At 51.3% G+C, this 17,311-nt stretch overlaps 1 protein-coding gene across 3 annotated transcripts in view; it reads right to left on the bottom strand.

Moving 5' to 3' along the window:
* Positions 1-17,311, bottom strand: part of LOC107141550 (RH-like protein) — a 38,715-nt gene that overhangs the window by 13,549 nt on the left and 7,855 nt on the right. Inside the window, exons 2-7 of one of the 3 annotated variants that reach the window (XM_048816066.1) lie at positions 15,749-15,935; positions 11,649-11,799; positions 7,019-7,166; positions 5,544-5,650; positions 4,169-4,303; positions 960-1,084 (exon numbers count right to left, since the gene is read on the bottom strand). In XM_048816066.1, coding sequence (XP_048672023.1) covers positions 960-1,084; positions 4,169-4,303; positions 5,544-5,650; positions 7,019-7,166; positions 11,649-11,799; positions 15,749-15,935 — 853 coding nt within the window. Of the gene's footprint in view, positions 1-959; positions 1,085-4,168; positions 4,304-5,543; positions 5,711-7,018; positions 7,167-11,648; positions 11,800-15,748; positions 15,936-17,311 lie in introns of all 3 variants that reach the window. The other 2 variants (XM_048816065.1, XM_048816067.1) reach the window with 2 other exon arrangements.

Below are 17,311 nucleotides of genomic sequence, written 5' to 3'. Positions count from 1 at the left end.
TATATATATATATATATTTTTTTTTTTTTTTTAGTACAATGAGTAGCACTTAGAAAACAGGCAGCAAACGATATGAGTGATCACATCAACACTGTATCAGTTCATCTGCAAAAATGTTAGTCTCAGTTTATAGGAGCCGCATCCAGCAAAAGCTCACACAAGCTGCGCACGGTGGCGCACGCCTGCAATTCCAGCAGCTCAGGAGGCTGAGGAAGGAGGATCATGAGTTCAGAGCCAGCCTCAGCAAACTCAGTGAGACCCTGTCTCTAAATAAAATACAAAATAGGTCTGGAGATGTGACTCAGTGGTCGGGTGCCCCTGAGTTCAATCCCTGGTACCAAAAAAAAAAAAAAGCTCTGATAAGTTGAGTGCTTATTGCTATCCATTTTCTGGGGGACACATAACCTGCCTCTTGTCCAGAAGCCCATGATCCCCCCTCACAGTGAGAAGGCCACCAAGTCCCTTCTCTCTGTGCCTTGGGGCTGGCTTAGGACTTTCCTACCTCAACTTCTTAAATCTTAACCTTACATCATGGGAACCCCGTAGCCTCCCAACAACCCATGAGCAGAGACAGCCTCACTGTCCCCAGTCACACTTGGACAACCAAGGAGGGAGAGTTTCTGTGGCATCCCAGCAGGACACTGGAGGGAATGACTTCAAGACCAGCCCCTGCGGGCTCTTGACCTCAACCTGAACTCTGTGGCTTGCGAAATGGGCCCAGTGGGCTTCGGCCGATTGATCGGGGGGCCCTTCCGCCCCACACCTCGGCCCTGCACCCAGCTGCCCCAGGGAGGAAGTGGCCTGGAGAAGTGACAACCGTCACATAGGAAGAAGTCATCGACCAACTTATTTCCTGAGGCCTACTAAGTGCCTGGGCCCGAATGCACCCGCCTCCCAGGGCTCTGGGGACACTTCCTAGTGCACTGCAACAGGGCCAGGAAGTGAGCTGAGGTACCCACATCTTGGATGAAGAGGTCCAGAGCAGCAGCACGATGTAGGTGGCCACCCCGAGCAGGCCCGGCAGGCCGAAGGTGTAGTGCACACCACTGAAGTCCTGGGTCACCTGCACGTAGTTAAAACTCGCCTGGGGACAAATAGCATTATAAGTATATCTGCAAGTGACACTCCCCTGTTCCCTCCCCACCCTTTTTTACAGATCCTAGGTATCCAGGCCACCAGGGGTGATGGACGTGAGGCTGGCCTAAGGAAGCCTTTCTCACAAAAAAACAAATAACCCAATCAATAACTATGCCAAGGAACTGACAGACACTTCTTGGAAGAGGATATGCAATCAATCAACAAACCTGAAAAAATGTTCAACATCTCTAGCTATTAGAGAACTGCAAATCAAAACTAAGATTTCATCTCACTCCAGTCAGAATGGCAGTTATCAAGAATACAAGCAACAATAAGTGTTGGCGAGGATGTGGGGAAAAGGCACACTCATACATTGCTGCAAACTGGTGCAGCCAATCTGGAAAGCAGTATGGAGATTCCTTGGAAAACTTGGAATGGAACCATCATTTGACCCAGCTGTGCCTCGCCTTGGTCTATACCCAAAGAACTTAAAAACAGCATACTACAGGGACACAGCCACATCAATGTTTAAAGCTGCACAATTCATACTAGCTAACTTATGGAACCAACCTAGATGTCCTTCAGTAGATGAATGGATAGGGAAACTTTGGTATATACACACAATGGACATTACTCAGCATTAAAAGAGAATAAAATCATGGCATTTCCAGGTAAATGGATGAAGTTGGAGAATATAATGCTAAGTGAAGCAAGCCAATCCCCCAAAACCAAAGGTAGAATATTTTCTTTGATATGAGGAGGCTGACTCATAATGGTGATGGGGGAGAGCATTGGAGGAATGGAGGAACCTTAGAGCAAAGGGAGGGAGGGGAAGGGAGGGGGCAAGGGGATAGAAATGATGTGGAACGAGTTAGACATCACTACCCTAAGTTCATGTATAAGACACAAATGGTGTGAAAATACTTGGTGTATAATCAGTGACTTGAAAAACTGTGCTCTATATGTGTAATATGCAATGAGTTGCATTCGGCCACCATGTATAACAAATTAGAATAAATTTTAAACAAATAGAAGAAGCAGCCCTTCTCAGACTTGAACGTGCACTTACATCCCCTGAGACACTTGTTCAAACGCAGAGAAGAATCAGTGGCTCTGAGTGGGGCCCGAGATTTGTCATTTCTGCTATTATTTTACTTATTGAGTTTTACATGGTGCTGAGGATCGAACCCAGTGCCTCACCTGTACTGGGCAAGTGCTCTGCTGCTGAGCCATGGCCCCAGCCAAGACTTGGAGTTTCTGACAAGCTCCCCGGTGGTGCCAATGCTGCTGCCCGCACTCTGAGTAGCCAGGGACTTGTGTGGTCATTACTCACATTAGAGGCTGATAATTCCGTGCTGGGGGCAGGGAGAGGCCGCCTGTCCTTGTAGGATGTTTAGCAGCAACCTGGCTTCTACATTCTTTTTTTTTTTTTTTTGGTACCAGAGATTGAATTCAGGGGCACTCGACCACTGAGCCACACCCCCAGCCCTATTTTGTGTTTTATTTAGAGACGGGGTCTCACTGAGTTGCTGAGTGCCTGGCTTTTGCTGAAGTTGGCTTTGAACTCACGATCCTCCTGCCTCAGCCTCCCAAGCCGCTGGAATTACAGGTGTGCGCCCGGCTTGGCTTCCACATTCTACACGCGGGTAGCACCCCGTCTAGTTGCGCCAAGGTGTTACGTATTTGAACCTTCTGCCTCAAATACATTTCTCGCTTCTTCAATGACTTACCTGTCACCAGTCTCCTCAGATGTCTTCTGCTCCAGGACACATTTCCTGACCTGACCCAGGCCAGCTTAGACATCTAAACTCCAGTAGCACCTGGTTGACCTTGCTGAGTTGCTGAGGCTGGCCTTGAACTCTTGATCCTCCTGCCTCAGCTTCCCAAGCTGCTGGGATTATAGGTGTGTGCCACCGCGCCTGGTCCCTTTTTATTCTTATTTTGAGAAAGGGCCTTGCTAAATTGCGGAGGCATCCTCCTGCCTCAGCCTCCCAAGTCGCTGAGATTACCAGAGGGCGCCACGTGCCCAGCCTTGATATGCACCCTTTGTTGTTCATATCCTCCTTTCATCTCAGGGTTTCAAAGCCAGAGGACATGAAAAGATATCTGTTCACATGCAGAGATGAAAAGCAGACGGCCTTATCTTTGGTCAAATCAAGCTTTGGTCAATTCTTTATTTTGAGTTGGAAATGACTCCTGGAATATCCATCGTTTATCCAAATTCAGTCTTCAAATGTCCTTTTTCTCTGTGTCAGTCTTCAAACTCTTTAGGATTTGTTGTCCCTAGACATTTCTCTTAGAAATACTTGATAACCGATTGGCTAGTGTGCAGGATTCTGGTGTAATCATTACCTGCTGAGTACTGAAGGAAGAAAAATCCATCCCTGTGAAGAATTAAACTAAGGAGAGTGGACAGCACCTGGATTATCAGCTGGGTTTTCCCTCTCTGGGTGCTGCTCCTTCTTCCCACACAGTTTGTTAGCAGCAGCCCATGCATAAGCCCTCCACCCCAGCCTAAGCCCAGTCCAAGTTAAACCAAGGAGCCCCTTTTCCAGAAAATTTGGAATTGGGACCAAGAGATTCTACTTGGCTGCTTTTTTTTTTTTTGCTGGGGATTAAACCCGGGGCCCTGTACTCGCACTCTACCAACGGAGCTATATCCCCAGCCCTACCTGGCTGCTTTCTCGAAGCAAAAGACCACATTCTACTGTGTGGAGCAGAAGAGGAGGCAGGTCCACAGAGTGAGAATAGAGCAGATATTCAGGAAAAGCAAAGAAAGAAGCAGAGCAGAAACTTCTTGGCATCTTTTCAAATGCAGTCATTCCAGGGTTTCCAGAAACATCCCTGTCCTTGGGTTCTAGAAACCCTGGCATCCTAAAATAGATCCTTCTTACACCTGAGCAAACTTGAATGAGCCAAGTACTTGTTCCACCAGCCAACCAGGGTGAGTCCCTCTCCCAGGCTTTGAAGTCAACCTAAGAAGGACCAGCACACGCCTACCACAGCCCATGGCCCCGCACAGTGCCCACCGGGGACTCAGGAGTCTGCTGATTAAGCCCAAGCAGAGGGTATTCCTTGTCCAATTCCTTACCAGGCACTTGGCTCCCCCAATGGAGATCAAGCCAGCCAGCAGGCCCAGCACCATGGCAATCCAAGGGGAGGAAATCAGGTAGGCTGGCGCACTCGAAGCCACGCCTCCAGCCAGCACAGCGTTGTGCACGTGAACCTGCAAAGAAACAGCTGGAAAGTGGCTGCAGAACAACCCTGTAATGTCCCTCCTGCTCTGTTGTCCCTCAGTGGAGACGACATGGCCTTCATCCATGGGCCTGCCCCAGTCCCACCCCTCAGGCTGGGAGCCAGCAGTCCTTCTGATTGGGAAGCACACAGGGAGTCAGTGGGCGGGGGACGTTGCCCAGCACCCTGGCCACCCTTATTTGTGATGTGTTCTTGGGCACTTCGAAGAGCAGGGTTTCACCGCTCCTTGGGACGGGATCCAGTTCCATAAGCCAGGCCTTGTTCCTGGGTCCCATCTCTGGGTGTCCTTCACTCCTGCAGAGCTGAAGTCTGGTCTTGCTCACTTCTGGCCCCTTGACTTTAACGCGGCCCCAGAGCCTGGGCCCCGGCACAGGTTCTGAGCTTTCCTGACCCGATGCCAAGTCCTGCCTCCACAGACAACCCCACCTGTGAGCTCCTAGACTGTCACCATGGAGCGCGCACGTGGCAATGTCAACCTCCCCTCAGCTCTAGAACTAGGCTATGAATTGTCATCGGTGGCCACATTCCCTCCCTCCGCTCCACGCCCTCCATCCGCCATTTTCTCCCCAACACCTCCGGCTGGTGGATCTCTGCCCGATCATCATGGGAACTGGCTTTGCCTCTGGATTTCTCTTGTGACCCATCTGTCCTCCCCAAACTTGTACACAGGCCCCCCCCCCCACTACGTCAATGACAGCAGCTAACGCCGCCTAGCACCCACTCCACATTAAGCACTTTATATGCATCTCTCTTCATTCCCACTTTACAGATGGGGAAACTGAGGCTCAAAGAGTTGCAGTGGCTTGACCAAGGTCATATGACTATTGGAACATTTTTTTCCTTTTTTTTTTTTTTTTACTTCTGATGATGCTAATTCCATCTTGAGATTTCTTGGGAAAAGAGGAGAGGCTGACTAACCCTGATCTAGTCTGTTGGGCTGACCGGGGTTTAGGTGGGTAGCTGGTTTCAGTAACTGACAGAAATGGGGCTCAAATGGGGGCCTGTGTGTATAAACACTGATGAATCGACTACTCCCTGCAGAGAGCCTATGACCCTTTGACAGCCTCTAAGTCAGTGGTGGCCACCTGGCCTCCTTCCTGTTTTGCCCACAGGAAGGCTTTGTCAGCCATGATCTTTCCGTGTGGCTGGCTCTGGGGTGGGAGCAGGCACGGATGCACCCAAATGCTGCCCCAGGGGCGGCCCGTCCTCACCAAGTTGATCTTCCCGTGGGGGTGAGCCAAAGCTGACACTGAGGTGGCGGTCACCGCGCTGACTGCCAGGGCGAAGTAGGTGTTGAGAAGAGCCGTCCTCTTGTTATCTAGAAGGTTCAGCGGAGCAGAGTTGAAACTTGGCCAGAATATCCACAAGAAGAGAGTACCTGGGGGGGACCAGAGAGGGTCACTGGCCAGAGCCACACTCGGGCTCCAAAGTCCTGGGCCTCCGGGACTTCAGAGGAGGACCCTAGAGCTGGCGAGCCTCAGCTTGGTCCCTGTCCAGCTGCACCACCTCGGGGACGTCCAGGCTCCCCTGGACCCACGAGTTGGCAGGAGCCAGCTAACACGCTTCACAGGCAGGGAAACCAAGGTCCAGGAGTTGAAATCTGTAACCCCAGCCGCCCGAGCCTGTCCGTGTTAACCCAGGGCTTAGTTTCCTTTAGTTTTGCAGCGCTGGGGACCGAACCCAGGGCCTCACACACGCTCACAAGTGCTCCACCACTGAGCCACAACCCTGGCCTCCAAAGGCTCACTTTTGAAAATCAAAGTGCTGCTTCAATTTGGTCCCATGGCCCAATACTCACATGCCTGCTGCTGTTGGGCCCTCCGCCTGACTTCTTTTTTCTTTTTTTGGTGGGGCAGTCCCAGGGATCAAACCCAGAGGTGCTCAATCACTGAGCCACAACCACAGCCCTTTTTTTGGTTTTTGTTTTTTGTAGCTGAACACAATGCCTTTATTATTTACTTATTTATTTATCTATAGTGGTGCTGAGGATTGAACCCAGTGCCTCATATATGTGGGGCGGGCAAGCGCTCCACCACTGAGCTACAACCCCAGTCCCCACAGCCCTTCTTTAATATTTTATTTAGAGACAGGGTCTCATTGAGTTGCTTAGGGCCTTGCAAAACTGCTGAGGCTGGCTTTGAACTCATGATCCTCCTGCCTCAGCCTCCCGAGCAGCTGATTTTGCAGGCGTGCTGCGCAGTAGCGCACGGCTTCTGCCTGATTTCTTCCAAGCCCCTCCCAGCCACCTAAACTGGTCACTCCCCTGCAGCTTTTCAGAATACATTGCTCCCTGTTCCTTCCCACCCTGTTCCTACTCAGGGCCCCAGCTTTTCACCTGATTCCCTCCTTTCAGCTGAGGACCAAAGGACTGGATGAACCCAAACTCCACTGTAGTGAGCCTCCCTGTCCTTCGGGTACTAGTGAAGAGGGGCCCTTGGAAGGAAATGCTTCTTTCAAAGGTAGGAACTCAACATGGGTCCCCGGGAAGGGCCTCAGGCCCTCCGGCGAGCGGGGGGAGAGAGCCATTTTCACCATAGCCCTTTGGGAGGAAGGATGGAGCCTCACCCTTGCTACAACCTCCAGGAGGACCCTGAGCCATCTGCTGTCACCCTAACCTCGCACACTTCACCTCCGCGCCCTCGAGGCTCAGCCCAGGCAGGGGGTCGCCAGGCCACCTTGTCCTTACCCAGCATGCCAAACAAACTGGGGCGCGTAGCCATCTGGGTCTTCTTCTCCGCTCCCTTGGGAAGAGGCTTTGCGAGGCACCTGGCCACAATCACCCCAAAATAGGCCGCGAAGATGGGGAAGAACATGGTGTCCATGTGGTGGTCCAACTGCAAGGAAAGCCCAGGGGTCGTGAGTGTCCCCATCCTCTGAGCCTCCTGGAGGAGGCACGACTTGAAGTCACCAGGTGCACTCCGAGCTTCTCCCGCCTCAGCCAGCCGCCTCCCCCTCAGAGGTGCCCAGGGGCAGCGGGGTGAATTCCAAGGTCCATTTAGGTGAGTCAAAGGGCCACATGGACGTCACCCCCTTCTTGCCGCTTTTCAGCTGCATTTCAACTCTGCCTGGAGGGACGAGGGATAGAAATTTTGCAATAGGCAGCAGCCAGACTTCCTGCCACACTACAGCGCTGAGCGCCTGCTGGACACAGGCTGGTCTCACCTCTCGGGTGTTAAGTTAGTGAGGCTTCATAGCTCACTTAGGGGGCTGCTGGGAACGGCTGCAGCTGTGCCTTCCCCAAATGTCCAGAATTGGCGGAATTTTTATTATCTCTCCCCGGGACCCCACCTTGCTTTGAGCCACTCTGTCACCCCAAATTCCTGTAATAACCTCCCACAGGCCCCTGTTCCCACCCTCCCCCACTGACTGTTCTCCAGGCAGCAGAAGTTGACCTGAGTCCCACCTCCTCTCTGCTCTGCCCAGAGTCCTGCAGGGGGTCCCGCCTCACTCAAGGCTCACCCTTGCTGGGCCTCAGGACGACCCCCGCCATCTGCTCCGGCACCTCCTGCGCACCCCCCCTTCCACCTGCTCCTTCCTCACTCTCCAGCAGGCCCCGGCTCTAGGCCATTCAGGTGCCTGGACGCTCCTTCCAGCAGGGGCAGAAGAAGGGCAGGTGGAAGCCGTGGTCTGTCCTGGGTGCAAGCAGTAAGATGCGTTGTCCCCAGAGAACTTCACACCACACCAGTGCCAAACAAGGCTCTGTCCGTTTCTTATTGTCACCCTGTGTGACCTTCTGAACTCCTCTGGGCAGACACAATCTACAACCCTGCCTTTCGGGGGTCTTGTGCCACTGTCCTCAGACACCCCTGTGCTGACTGCCCTCAGTTGCTTGGGCAAGGCTTCCCTGCCCGCCCAACCTGACACTTTGTCCCCCACACCCAGCTCTTCGCATTTCCTTTCTTCATTTTATTTCTTCCCATAGTATTCTTTACCACTGAACACACCACATCTTTTGGCTATGTTTTGTTCATTGCGACCTGCCTTCTGGAATGAAGTTCCAGCAGAGTTGAATGGTTTCACTGCCACAAGAGTTCCTGGTACATAATAGGTACTAAATAAATGCTCCTGAAATGGATGAAAGACAGTAAGAATCCCTCTGTTGTACATAAATAAGCAAGTCTATGCAACTCCCTTATGAGAACTACAAAGAGCCAAGCACACACCTCTAATCCTAGTGACTTGGGAGGCTGAGGCAGGAGAATCCCAAGTTCAAGGCCAGCCTCAGCAAATTAATGAGACCCTCAGCAACTTAGAGAGAACCTGTCTCAAAATAAAAAGGGCTGAGGATGTAGATTAGTGGTAGAGCATCCCTGGGTTCCATCCCTGGTAACACAAAAACCTGAAAAGAGAGCACATAATATACATATTTTTGGGGGGTACCAGGGATTGAACTCAGGGGTACTTGTCCACTGAGCCACATCCCCAGCCCTATTTTGTATTTTATTAGAGACAGGGTCTTACTGAGTTGCTTAGTGCCTAGCTGTTGCTGAGGCTGGCTTTGAACTTGCGATCCTCCTGTGGGTCCAGTCCCTTCCTGAGTCTAGCTGCATTTTCCGCCCTTGAAGGTTGGAGGGTTTCTCTTTGTGGTGTGTGTGTGTGTGTGTGTGTGTGTGTGTGTGAACTGACTATTAAACCCGGGAGTGCTCTGTGACTGAGCTACATCCCAGTTCTTTTTATTCATTTATTTATTTTGAGACAGGGTCTTCCTAAGTTCCTGAGGGCCTTACTAAGTTGCTATTGAATTTGCAATCTTCTTACCTCAGCCTCCAGAGTAGGTAGGATTACAAATGTGTGCCACCACACACAGTTTTGAAATCTTTATTCTAAATTCCTTTCATTCTGCCTAAGAAAGCACCAATGATATTCTCTCCCTTGGAACCAAGGAGTGGTAATCTATTATTATATGAAACAGAAGAAGCAGGAAATGAGAGTGTGCCTATGTGAGTCCATGAGCCCATAGTGATATAAATAGATGGATGAATAAATAATAGACGGAGAAGGGAACATGGAATTAGAAAACAGAGATTGGTAATTGTCAGAGTATTGATTGACTCAGGCCAGAATCAATGCTAATCCAGCTGGTGGAAGACGAATGAGAAACAGAGTATTCACAGGAAGCATTTCCCAACATAGGTTTATTAATTACAGAGGGGAAAATAGAAACTTCACCGTGGAAGATCCTGGCAGCCACCACCTTAAACAAGTGATCAAAGCTAACATGTCCAGTTAATAGGACACACCAACAGCATGTCTCCTGAAACAATGTGCTACAAAGGAAACATTGCTGTTGTAGGATTTCTGCCAAAAGTTGCACGCACTCAATCTTACCAGGAGGAAATGGAAGACAAGCACACATTTTGTCGAGATGACTGGCTTGTGACTTCAAAACACATCAAAATCATGAAAGATAAAAGGATAAAAGGATTAAGGGATTAAGGACAGATAAGCTTTTAAAAAGACAGGAGCGCTCAGTGGAAGGGGTGATTCTGGACCAGAAAAAATACTTTTTTCTTTTGTTATAACAGGATATTATTAGGACAATTGGTGACACCTGAATAAGGTAATAATATTAATGTCAATTTCTCAATTGTCATCACTGAACAATGGCTATGTAGGAGAACATGTTTAGGAAACACACACTTGGTCTGCAGGGTTATAAGAAAGTCCAGAGAGCTCTCCCTCCCGCTGTCTACTTCCTGGCTGCCTTGATCCCTGTGGCTTTCCTCAGCCAAACCCTCCACCATGACCCTCTGCCTCCTCTGGGGCCCAGAGCCAAGGAGTCCGCTGACCACCGAACCTCTGAGACCATGAGCCTAAAACAAACTTTCCCTCCTCTAAAAAACAAAGAAAAAGAGAAAATTCTGGTGAAGAGAGCTAAAGTGAAGGAATAGTCAGAACTTCCTGCGGTTCCCTGCAGACCACTGCCCTGCCCCCTCCCACTCCTCCAGCTACCTGGAGACCCTGCCCACACCTGCCCCTCCCAGCCGCAGTGACACGCTGCCTCCTCCCGGAAGATGTTGGCACCTGCCCTTCCGCCTCTGCCCCCCGTCACTCTGCCAAGGACCCCTTGGTCCCCTCTCCTCCCCTCTCTTCCTTCACCCTCTCTGCTCTGAAACCTTTCCCTACATTTTACTTCTGCCACCCACACCCACAGTCACAACACAGGCCTTGCCACTCCTGGTCACTCCTGACCAGTAACGGCCACCTCCAAAATCTCAAATGGAGCCCCAGCCCCTGTGGCCCCGCCCCCTTCCTTATCCCCACATCAACAATGCCCGTCAATCAAGCCTGAGGATGATGGTGATGAGGAGGAAAACAGCATTGCCATGGCAACGCCCCCCCCACACACACCAGGCACCGCCCCCATCACTTGTGGACTCTTCCCAGCAGCCCCAGGTGTGGGGATTGATGTCACCCCAATCTACAGATAGGGAAACCGAGGCACGGGGGGGGTTAACTGCTCTGGTGATGCTGAGCTGAGATTTGAACCTGGGTCCAATGGCTGCAGGATTAGTAGCAGAGCTGGGAGACAAACCCCAGTCTTGGACCCCAAGTCCAGTGCTCTCTCTCCTAAACCAGGCTAGAGCTCGGGTTCTCACGTGGGCTCTGCCACTGTCTTGCTGTGGGACTGTGGGCAGCCCCTTCCTGCCTCTGGGCGGCATCTTTCTCATCTGTAAGCTAGGAAGTTCAGCCAGGTCTTCACTCAAGGTCCTGATTATGGCAGAGGAGCTGAGAGGGGCCTCTAGACGGGCATCACCTTCACCGATTGCTCCAAACCTACATTTTTTATTTTTCTTTTCAATACTAGGGATTGGACCCAGGGATGCTTTTGCCCCAGCCCTTTTTTAGTTTTTATTTTGAGGCGGGGTCTCACTGAGTTGCTGAGGCTGACCTTGACTTTACGATTCTCCTTCACAGCCTCCTGAATGGCTGGGATTACAGGAGAGCATCACCACACCCGACTCAAACCTAGACTTCGAATGAATGTCTGTCTCTCCCAGCGAGACCACAGAGGTCACTATGGACACACTGGCTGATTTAAAAGAAGACACTGGCCATAAGACCTGCTGGACCCTCCGCAGGTAGGGCCCGGGAATCCCTTCTCTTTTTAAATATCCTGTAATTATCTTGTGAATGTCCAGTCCAACAGGTTCCTATTGTGGAAATAGAGGCCATACTCTGCGGTGTTCAAACACTGAGCACAGACCACCCTTCTGCGACCCAGTTGGCCCTGTCTTTATATTTTTAAAGGCCCTCCCCACCCCCACCCGCCTTCTAGCCCCTCTTTCCAAGCCCCCCTCAGCACCGGGAGTCACCTGGAAGAATGTCGAGCCGACTGTCCTCATGATGCCAATGGCTGTCACTTCCAGTAGCGTCATCACCGTCAGCTGCACCAGGTTGGCCTTCCCCAGGACCATCCCCGCGGAGATGAGCACGGTGACAGCGCTCATGGAGGCCGGGTACATACTGGAGGACACAGGGAAGGCCAGCGTGACCACGTGGGAAGGCCGCCTCTCTGCCTGGCCCTGCTCTAGGCACTGAGGACGCAAGATGGGGGACAAGGAGACGAGGCTTCACCCACAAGAGGGCTGTCGCTGTGGTGGTACCTTTTGCCCTGTCCCCTGCAGAGCGAAGGCGGCTCTGCGCGCCCATCCTACCCACGGTGCTCTGAAGCTATCACAGTCAAGAAGGCGTCCGGTGGCCAGGAGCCCCGGGGTCTGACCACTGGGTTTCTGCCTGGGGACTTCTTTTCCGCCGTCACCACGCACAGACGCTCGATAGAGGGCGCCCTTGGCCTGTCGGCCCACCCGCCATAGGTCCCTGCCACCCTGTCTCTGCGTTCCTTCTGCTGGCAATGGAGAGGTTGGCTGTGGATGTAGGACGCGCTTGGCTCCCATCCCAGCCTCGCACCCTGAGTAGCTATTTGATCTCACTGATCCTGATTCCCCGTCTGCAAAATAAGAATGATGATCACACTTACTCCTGGTGGTGCCCTGGGGATGGGAAGGAACAGTGCACCCAGCACCCCCACGGGCAGGAGACCTGGCCCATGGCCAGAGGCTGGCATCGGTGGCTGTGCCAACCCCTTCCTCCTCTTGGCAAATGGACCTGCTCCGTGTGGGGTGCAGGAGGGAAGCCACTGTTGGCTGTCCTCAAGGTGCTTATGACCCAGCTGGGGAGCAGGCTTTCCCCCCAGCCTGTGGGCTAAGAGCCTGTGCTATGGAGAGGCCAGAGGGGTCTTGGGGAGGAGAGGGTGGCTCCAACTGGACTCCTCAGGGGGCTTCCCGGAGGAGGCAGCACTGAGCCTCACAGCCCACTTTCCCCTGAGCATCTTGCTCTGGGGACCCTCCACCCTGGGAGTCCTTGCTGTTGTTGTGACATCCACCACAACTATGATCACAATGCTGTACAACAGGCTCGTGACAACATCACCACCAAAAGCTAATCCTCAGGGTGACCTCTGTAAGACCGTGATGAGTGACCACTCAGGACCCCATCGTGCAGAAGACCCTGGACGATAAGAACTGACTCCTGGCAATGGCCGCACTCCAGGTGGTGACAGATGTGACATTCAAACCCAGCTGCCTGGATCCAAAGCCTGAGCTCCAAAGTCTGGACACAGCTCCTCAGTGTCCACTGCTGACATAATGTCCTGCTCCAGGCTCAAGGACTTCAGAGAGGCACAGGGAATGGGGAAGGGACCAGGAGCGACCTAGCTCAAGGGGTGACTGCACGTCCATCATGCCTAGACAGGCTGGGCCTTTTGAGGACTTTCACCGACAAGAGCTTTGTGGTTTTTGGTTTGTTTTGTTTCTTGTTCTGGGGGTTGAACTCAGGGTTGCTTTATCTCTGAGCCATATCCCTAGCTCTTTTCATTTTTTATTTTGAGACAAGAAGAGTGGTCATTGCTATTATCACCCAGGGCCAGTCCTCTGGAACTTTCAAAATACAACCTTAAAAATATCACTCAGAGGGCTGGGCTTGTAGCTCAGTGGTGGAGCGCTCGCCTAGCACGTGTGAGCCCGGGACTCAATCCTCAATATCACATAAAGATAAATAAATAAAATAAAGGTATTGTATCCATCTACAACTATAAAAATAATAACAATAATAATAATTTTAAAAATTAAAAAATAAAATCAGAGACGGGCATAGTGGCGCACACCTATAATCCCAGCGGCTCAGGGCACTGAGGCAGGAGGATTGCAAGTTCAAAGACAGACTCAGCAATAGCAAGGCACTAAGCAACTCAATGAGACCCTGTCTCTAAATAAAATACAAAATAGGGCTGAGGATGTGGCTGGAGAGGCTGAGGCAGGAGAATCTCAAGTTCAAGGCCAGCCTCAGCAACTTAGAGGGACTTGCAGAAACTTAGTAAGACACTGTCTCACAATTAATTTAAAAAAAAAAAAAAAAAAAGAAGGAAAAGGAGGGGGGAGGGGGAGGACTGCTGGGAGGTGGCTCAGTGGTTAAAGCACACCTGGTTCAGTCCCTGGTATCAAAACACAAAACAAAACAAAAACCAGGGATGGTGTTGGGGTGTCACTTGGTGCTAGAGCACTTGCCGGGCACACATTGAGCCCTGGTTCAAGCCCCAATACCACCCACAAAAATCACTCATACGGTTCCTTTGGTTTTCATTTTCTGTCCCGATAATCATCCTCTACCCAGTTTTTACTATGTGAGGGAAACAAAGGACGCAGCTCGCCACATGGCCCCACCCTGCCAGACTCAGGGCAGGTGGCATGATTTCAAGTGAGGCCCAGGAAGAGAGGCAGAGGACCCTGTCCCCAGGACGGCCCAGGCGCCCCCATCAGCTCAGCTCTGGTGACTGGTAGGAGGGAGCCCATTGTCCCAATGTAGCCCAGTGAGGGTCACAGCCGGGAGAATCCAGGTGGTCTGGGGCAAGGTGGCACAGGTCCCCAGTGGCCCCATCTTGTCTCCAGGATTGAGTCAGGGACCAGGAAGTCCCAGGGGACATCAGAAGGGAGCAGCCCTGAGACACCACCCACTCTGACCTGCTCAAGTGCAGAAGTCTGAGGGCTTGAGTGCCCAGAGACAGGCCGTCAGAAGTCCCTCAGGGGACCCTTGTTACTCCCAGGTGGATACCAGGGTTGATCCAGGTCCCTTGGAAATCAGTGCCACAACTCTTTAAAATGAAAACTGTGGAGACCCCCCACCCACCCAGGGCCACTGGGGAACTGGCTAGGCTGTGTTTCACGTCACAACCCCTCTGGAGTTTGTGAGGAAGCCTACAGATAGTTATATAAGCTAAAGCCACCGCCACCACTTAGCTGTGTGACTGTTCCCTCTCTGAGCCTTCATTACCTTATATATAAAGGTTGGACCTCGACCTATAAGGGCTAAACAAAATACCTATGAAGGCTCATGGGCAGCTGTTCAACAGCAGTGCCCAGAAGGTCTAGGTGGGGCTGAGGTGGCCTCAAGAGGGCTTCAGATGCCCCAGGTGCCTAAGACGGTATAACCATTATATGGACACGGCAGAGTTGGAAAAAAAACAATAATATTATTTTTTTTTTAAATTTTTTTTCGTTGGGGGTGTTGGGGATTGAGCCCAAGGAATGCTGAGCATCTACCAATGAGCTACAGCATTCAGAGAATCTTTTTTTTTCTCAGTTTTTTTTAGTTGTAGATGGACAGAATACCTTTATTTTGCTTGTTCATTTTTTATGTGGTGCTGAGAATCGAACCCAGTGCTTTGCACACACTAGGCAAGCACTCTGCCACTGAGCTACAGCCCCAGCCCCCCAAAACAACAAAATTCTTAAGATAACAATGTCACTTAGTTCTTCCTATCAAGTGCTGAGCACCCAGTTTAACCCACCTTAACCCCGAGAACGTGTACGGCCCCGGGTTATTCTGTGCTCCTCCCGGATCAGTACCACTTGTTGTCCACTATTCCGACTTCTAGCACCACGCTTTAGCTTAGCTGGCTCCCGGTGTCTAATACAAGTGTATCTAAATGCAGCAAAGTCAGTTTAAGGTCAGCAAACTCTTGGTTGTTTCTTGGCCCCGTCTCTGAAGATGCATCTTTTCAGGAGGCTGTCTCTCCAGGTGGGACATGACTGTTTCTTTCTGTCTACTCTCTTTTTCTTAATTTTTCCATGAGCCTTTGTTGATTGAGTGACTTCATAAAATCATAATCAATCATAAAAAAAGCAAGGACCCCGGGAGGGCTGCAGATCTGAAGGCCCGTGATACCACCGACCAGGGGTATCATATAAAATGCAGGATGCCCAGCTAACTGTGCATTTGGGATAAACAATGAAGAATATTCCAGAATACGTATGTCCTTAGCATGGCATGGCCTCAGAGCAAGAAAGAGAAAGAGACATTCCTACTCTTCTAGAACCTTCCCTCTCAGACCCTATTTCCTCAATGACCCAAAGGTTACCTGGTCAGTTTGTTGGGCACCTTCCCACTGAGGAGCCACTCGGTGAAACTGTCTGTCAGGATAGCCCACTGGACGGCCAGGACCAGCATGAAGAGGCTGAAGGCCACGCTGCTCCAGCCCTGTTTCTGCAAAGACGCGTTGAGGAAGCCCAAGCCCAGGACGGCCCTGATGGTAAATTCCTGGAAGACTGCTCAGAGAAGAAGGGTGGGGAAGGAAGAGGAAGAAAACACAAAGAGAAGTGGGCGTGAAATGGGTTTCACTGAAGGCTGCTGGAGGGCCACTGGGGATCACTTAAGGGTGTTTGATCAAATCACTTTGCCTGCTGGCCTCAGTTTTCTCATCTGAACGATGGGGATATCGCCCATTTCTGCACAGGGTTGAGATGAGACAGAGGAGCTAATGCTGGTTAAGAACCTCGGGCAGGGCCTGGCCCACTGTGAGCACTCGGGAAGCGTAGCAATTATTTTTATTAATGAGCATAATGACACGGACAAGGGCAGAACATTGGGATCTGTGCCTGGCACATAGGTGACACTTAGTAAAGGTGATTGCTGCTATTACTAGGGATCAGAGACAACCCCCAGTCATGCACGTGAGAAAATGAGGCCACAGCGGTGACTCGGTGACTGGACCCAGGTCATGCAGGAAGGAGGAGGCAGAGGCAGGCCGAGAGCTCCTTTGGATATGAACCAAATTACCTTGCCAGAAAACAGCTCTCTCCTTTGCCACCAGCTGCGAGGATCCTGGTGGGTCAGCAGAAAACATCCAGTGTCCCTCGCCTTTCCTGGCCTCAGAGCCTGAGTGGGGGTTGCTGAGGCAGGGGAGTGGAAAAGTCCCACCTGATGGCAGGGAGAGCCCCCACAGAAGGAAGAGCGAGCACTTTGATTCTAGTTTTGAAAAATGGTTAGCAGATTTACAGTAGCACTAGGCAAACTTGGGCTCAAATGAGCACTTTCCAGCTGTGTGGTCTTGAGCTAGTTACTCAGCCTCTCTGAGCCTCCGAATATGAAGTGTATATGATGTGCTGACAGTGTTTAAACACTTTACATATTCCATCTCCCTTGGTCCTCAGAACAGCCTTTGAGGAGGTTACCATCGCCTTCCTACAGATGTGAAAACCAGGGTGCAGAGGCTGTAAGTAACCCGCCTACAGTTGGCCCTAGCCCCTGCCTTTGACATCTCCGCTCTCCGCTCCCTCCTCTTCCCATTCACATTTATTAAATGACACAAATAATCCTCCGTCACCGGGTTGCCAGAATCACATGGTAGAACACACACAGGGACTCAGAAGGGCACAGGCCACTGTGTCAATAAGCACTGTATTAATGCCTGGAGAGAGATCCTGAAGGGTTTTTCTTTTTTTTCCTTCTATGGATATTGTCTCTGGGTTTGGGAGTCTTTTACTTTCTTTTATTTTCCATGTTTAAAGTTTCTGCAGCCAGCATGGAGGCAGAACACACAGGGGGAAGGAGGAGGAGGAGGAGGAGGGGAGGAGGAGGAGGAGGAGGGGAGGGGAGGGGAGGAGGAGGAGGGAGGGAGGAGGGAGGAGGAGGAGGGAGGAGG

Source organism: Marmota marmota, unplaced genomic scaffold, assembly GCF_001458135.2.
Source record: "Marmota marmota marmota unplaced genomic scaffold, marMar, whole genome shotgun sequence".
In the NCBI taxonomy this organism is placed as follows: Eukaryota; Metazoa; Chordata; class Mammalia; order Rodentia; family Sciuridae; genus Marmota; species Marmota marmota.
This window is presented reverse-complemented; position numbering and strand designations above follow the sequence as displayed.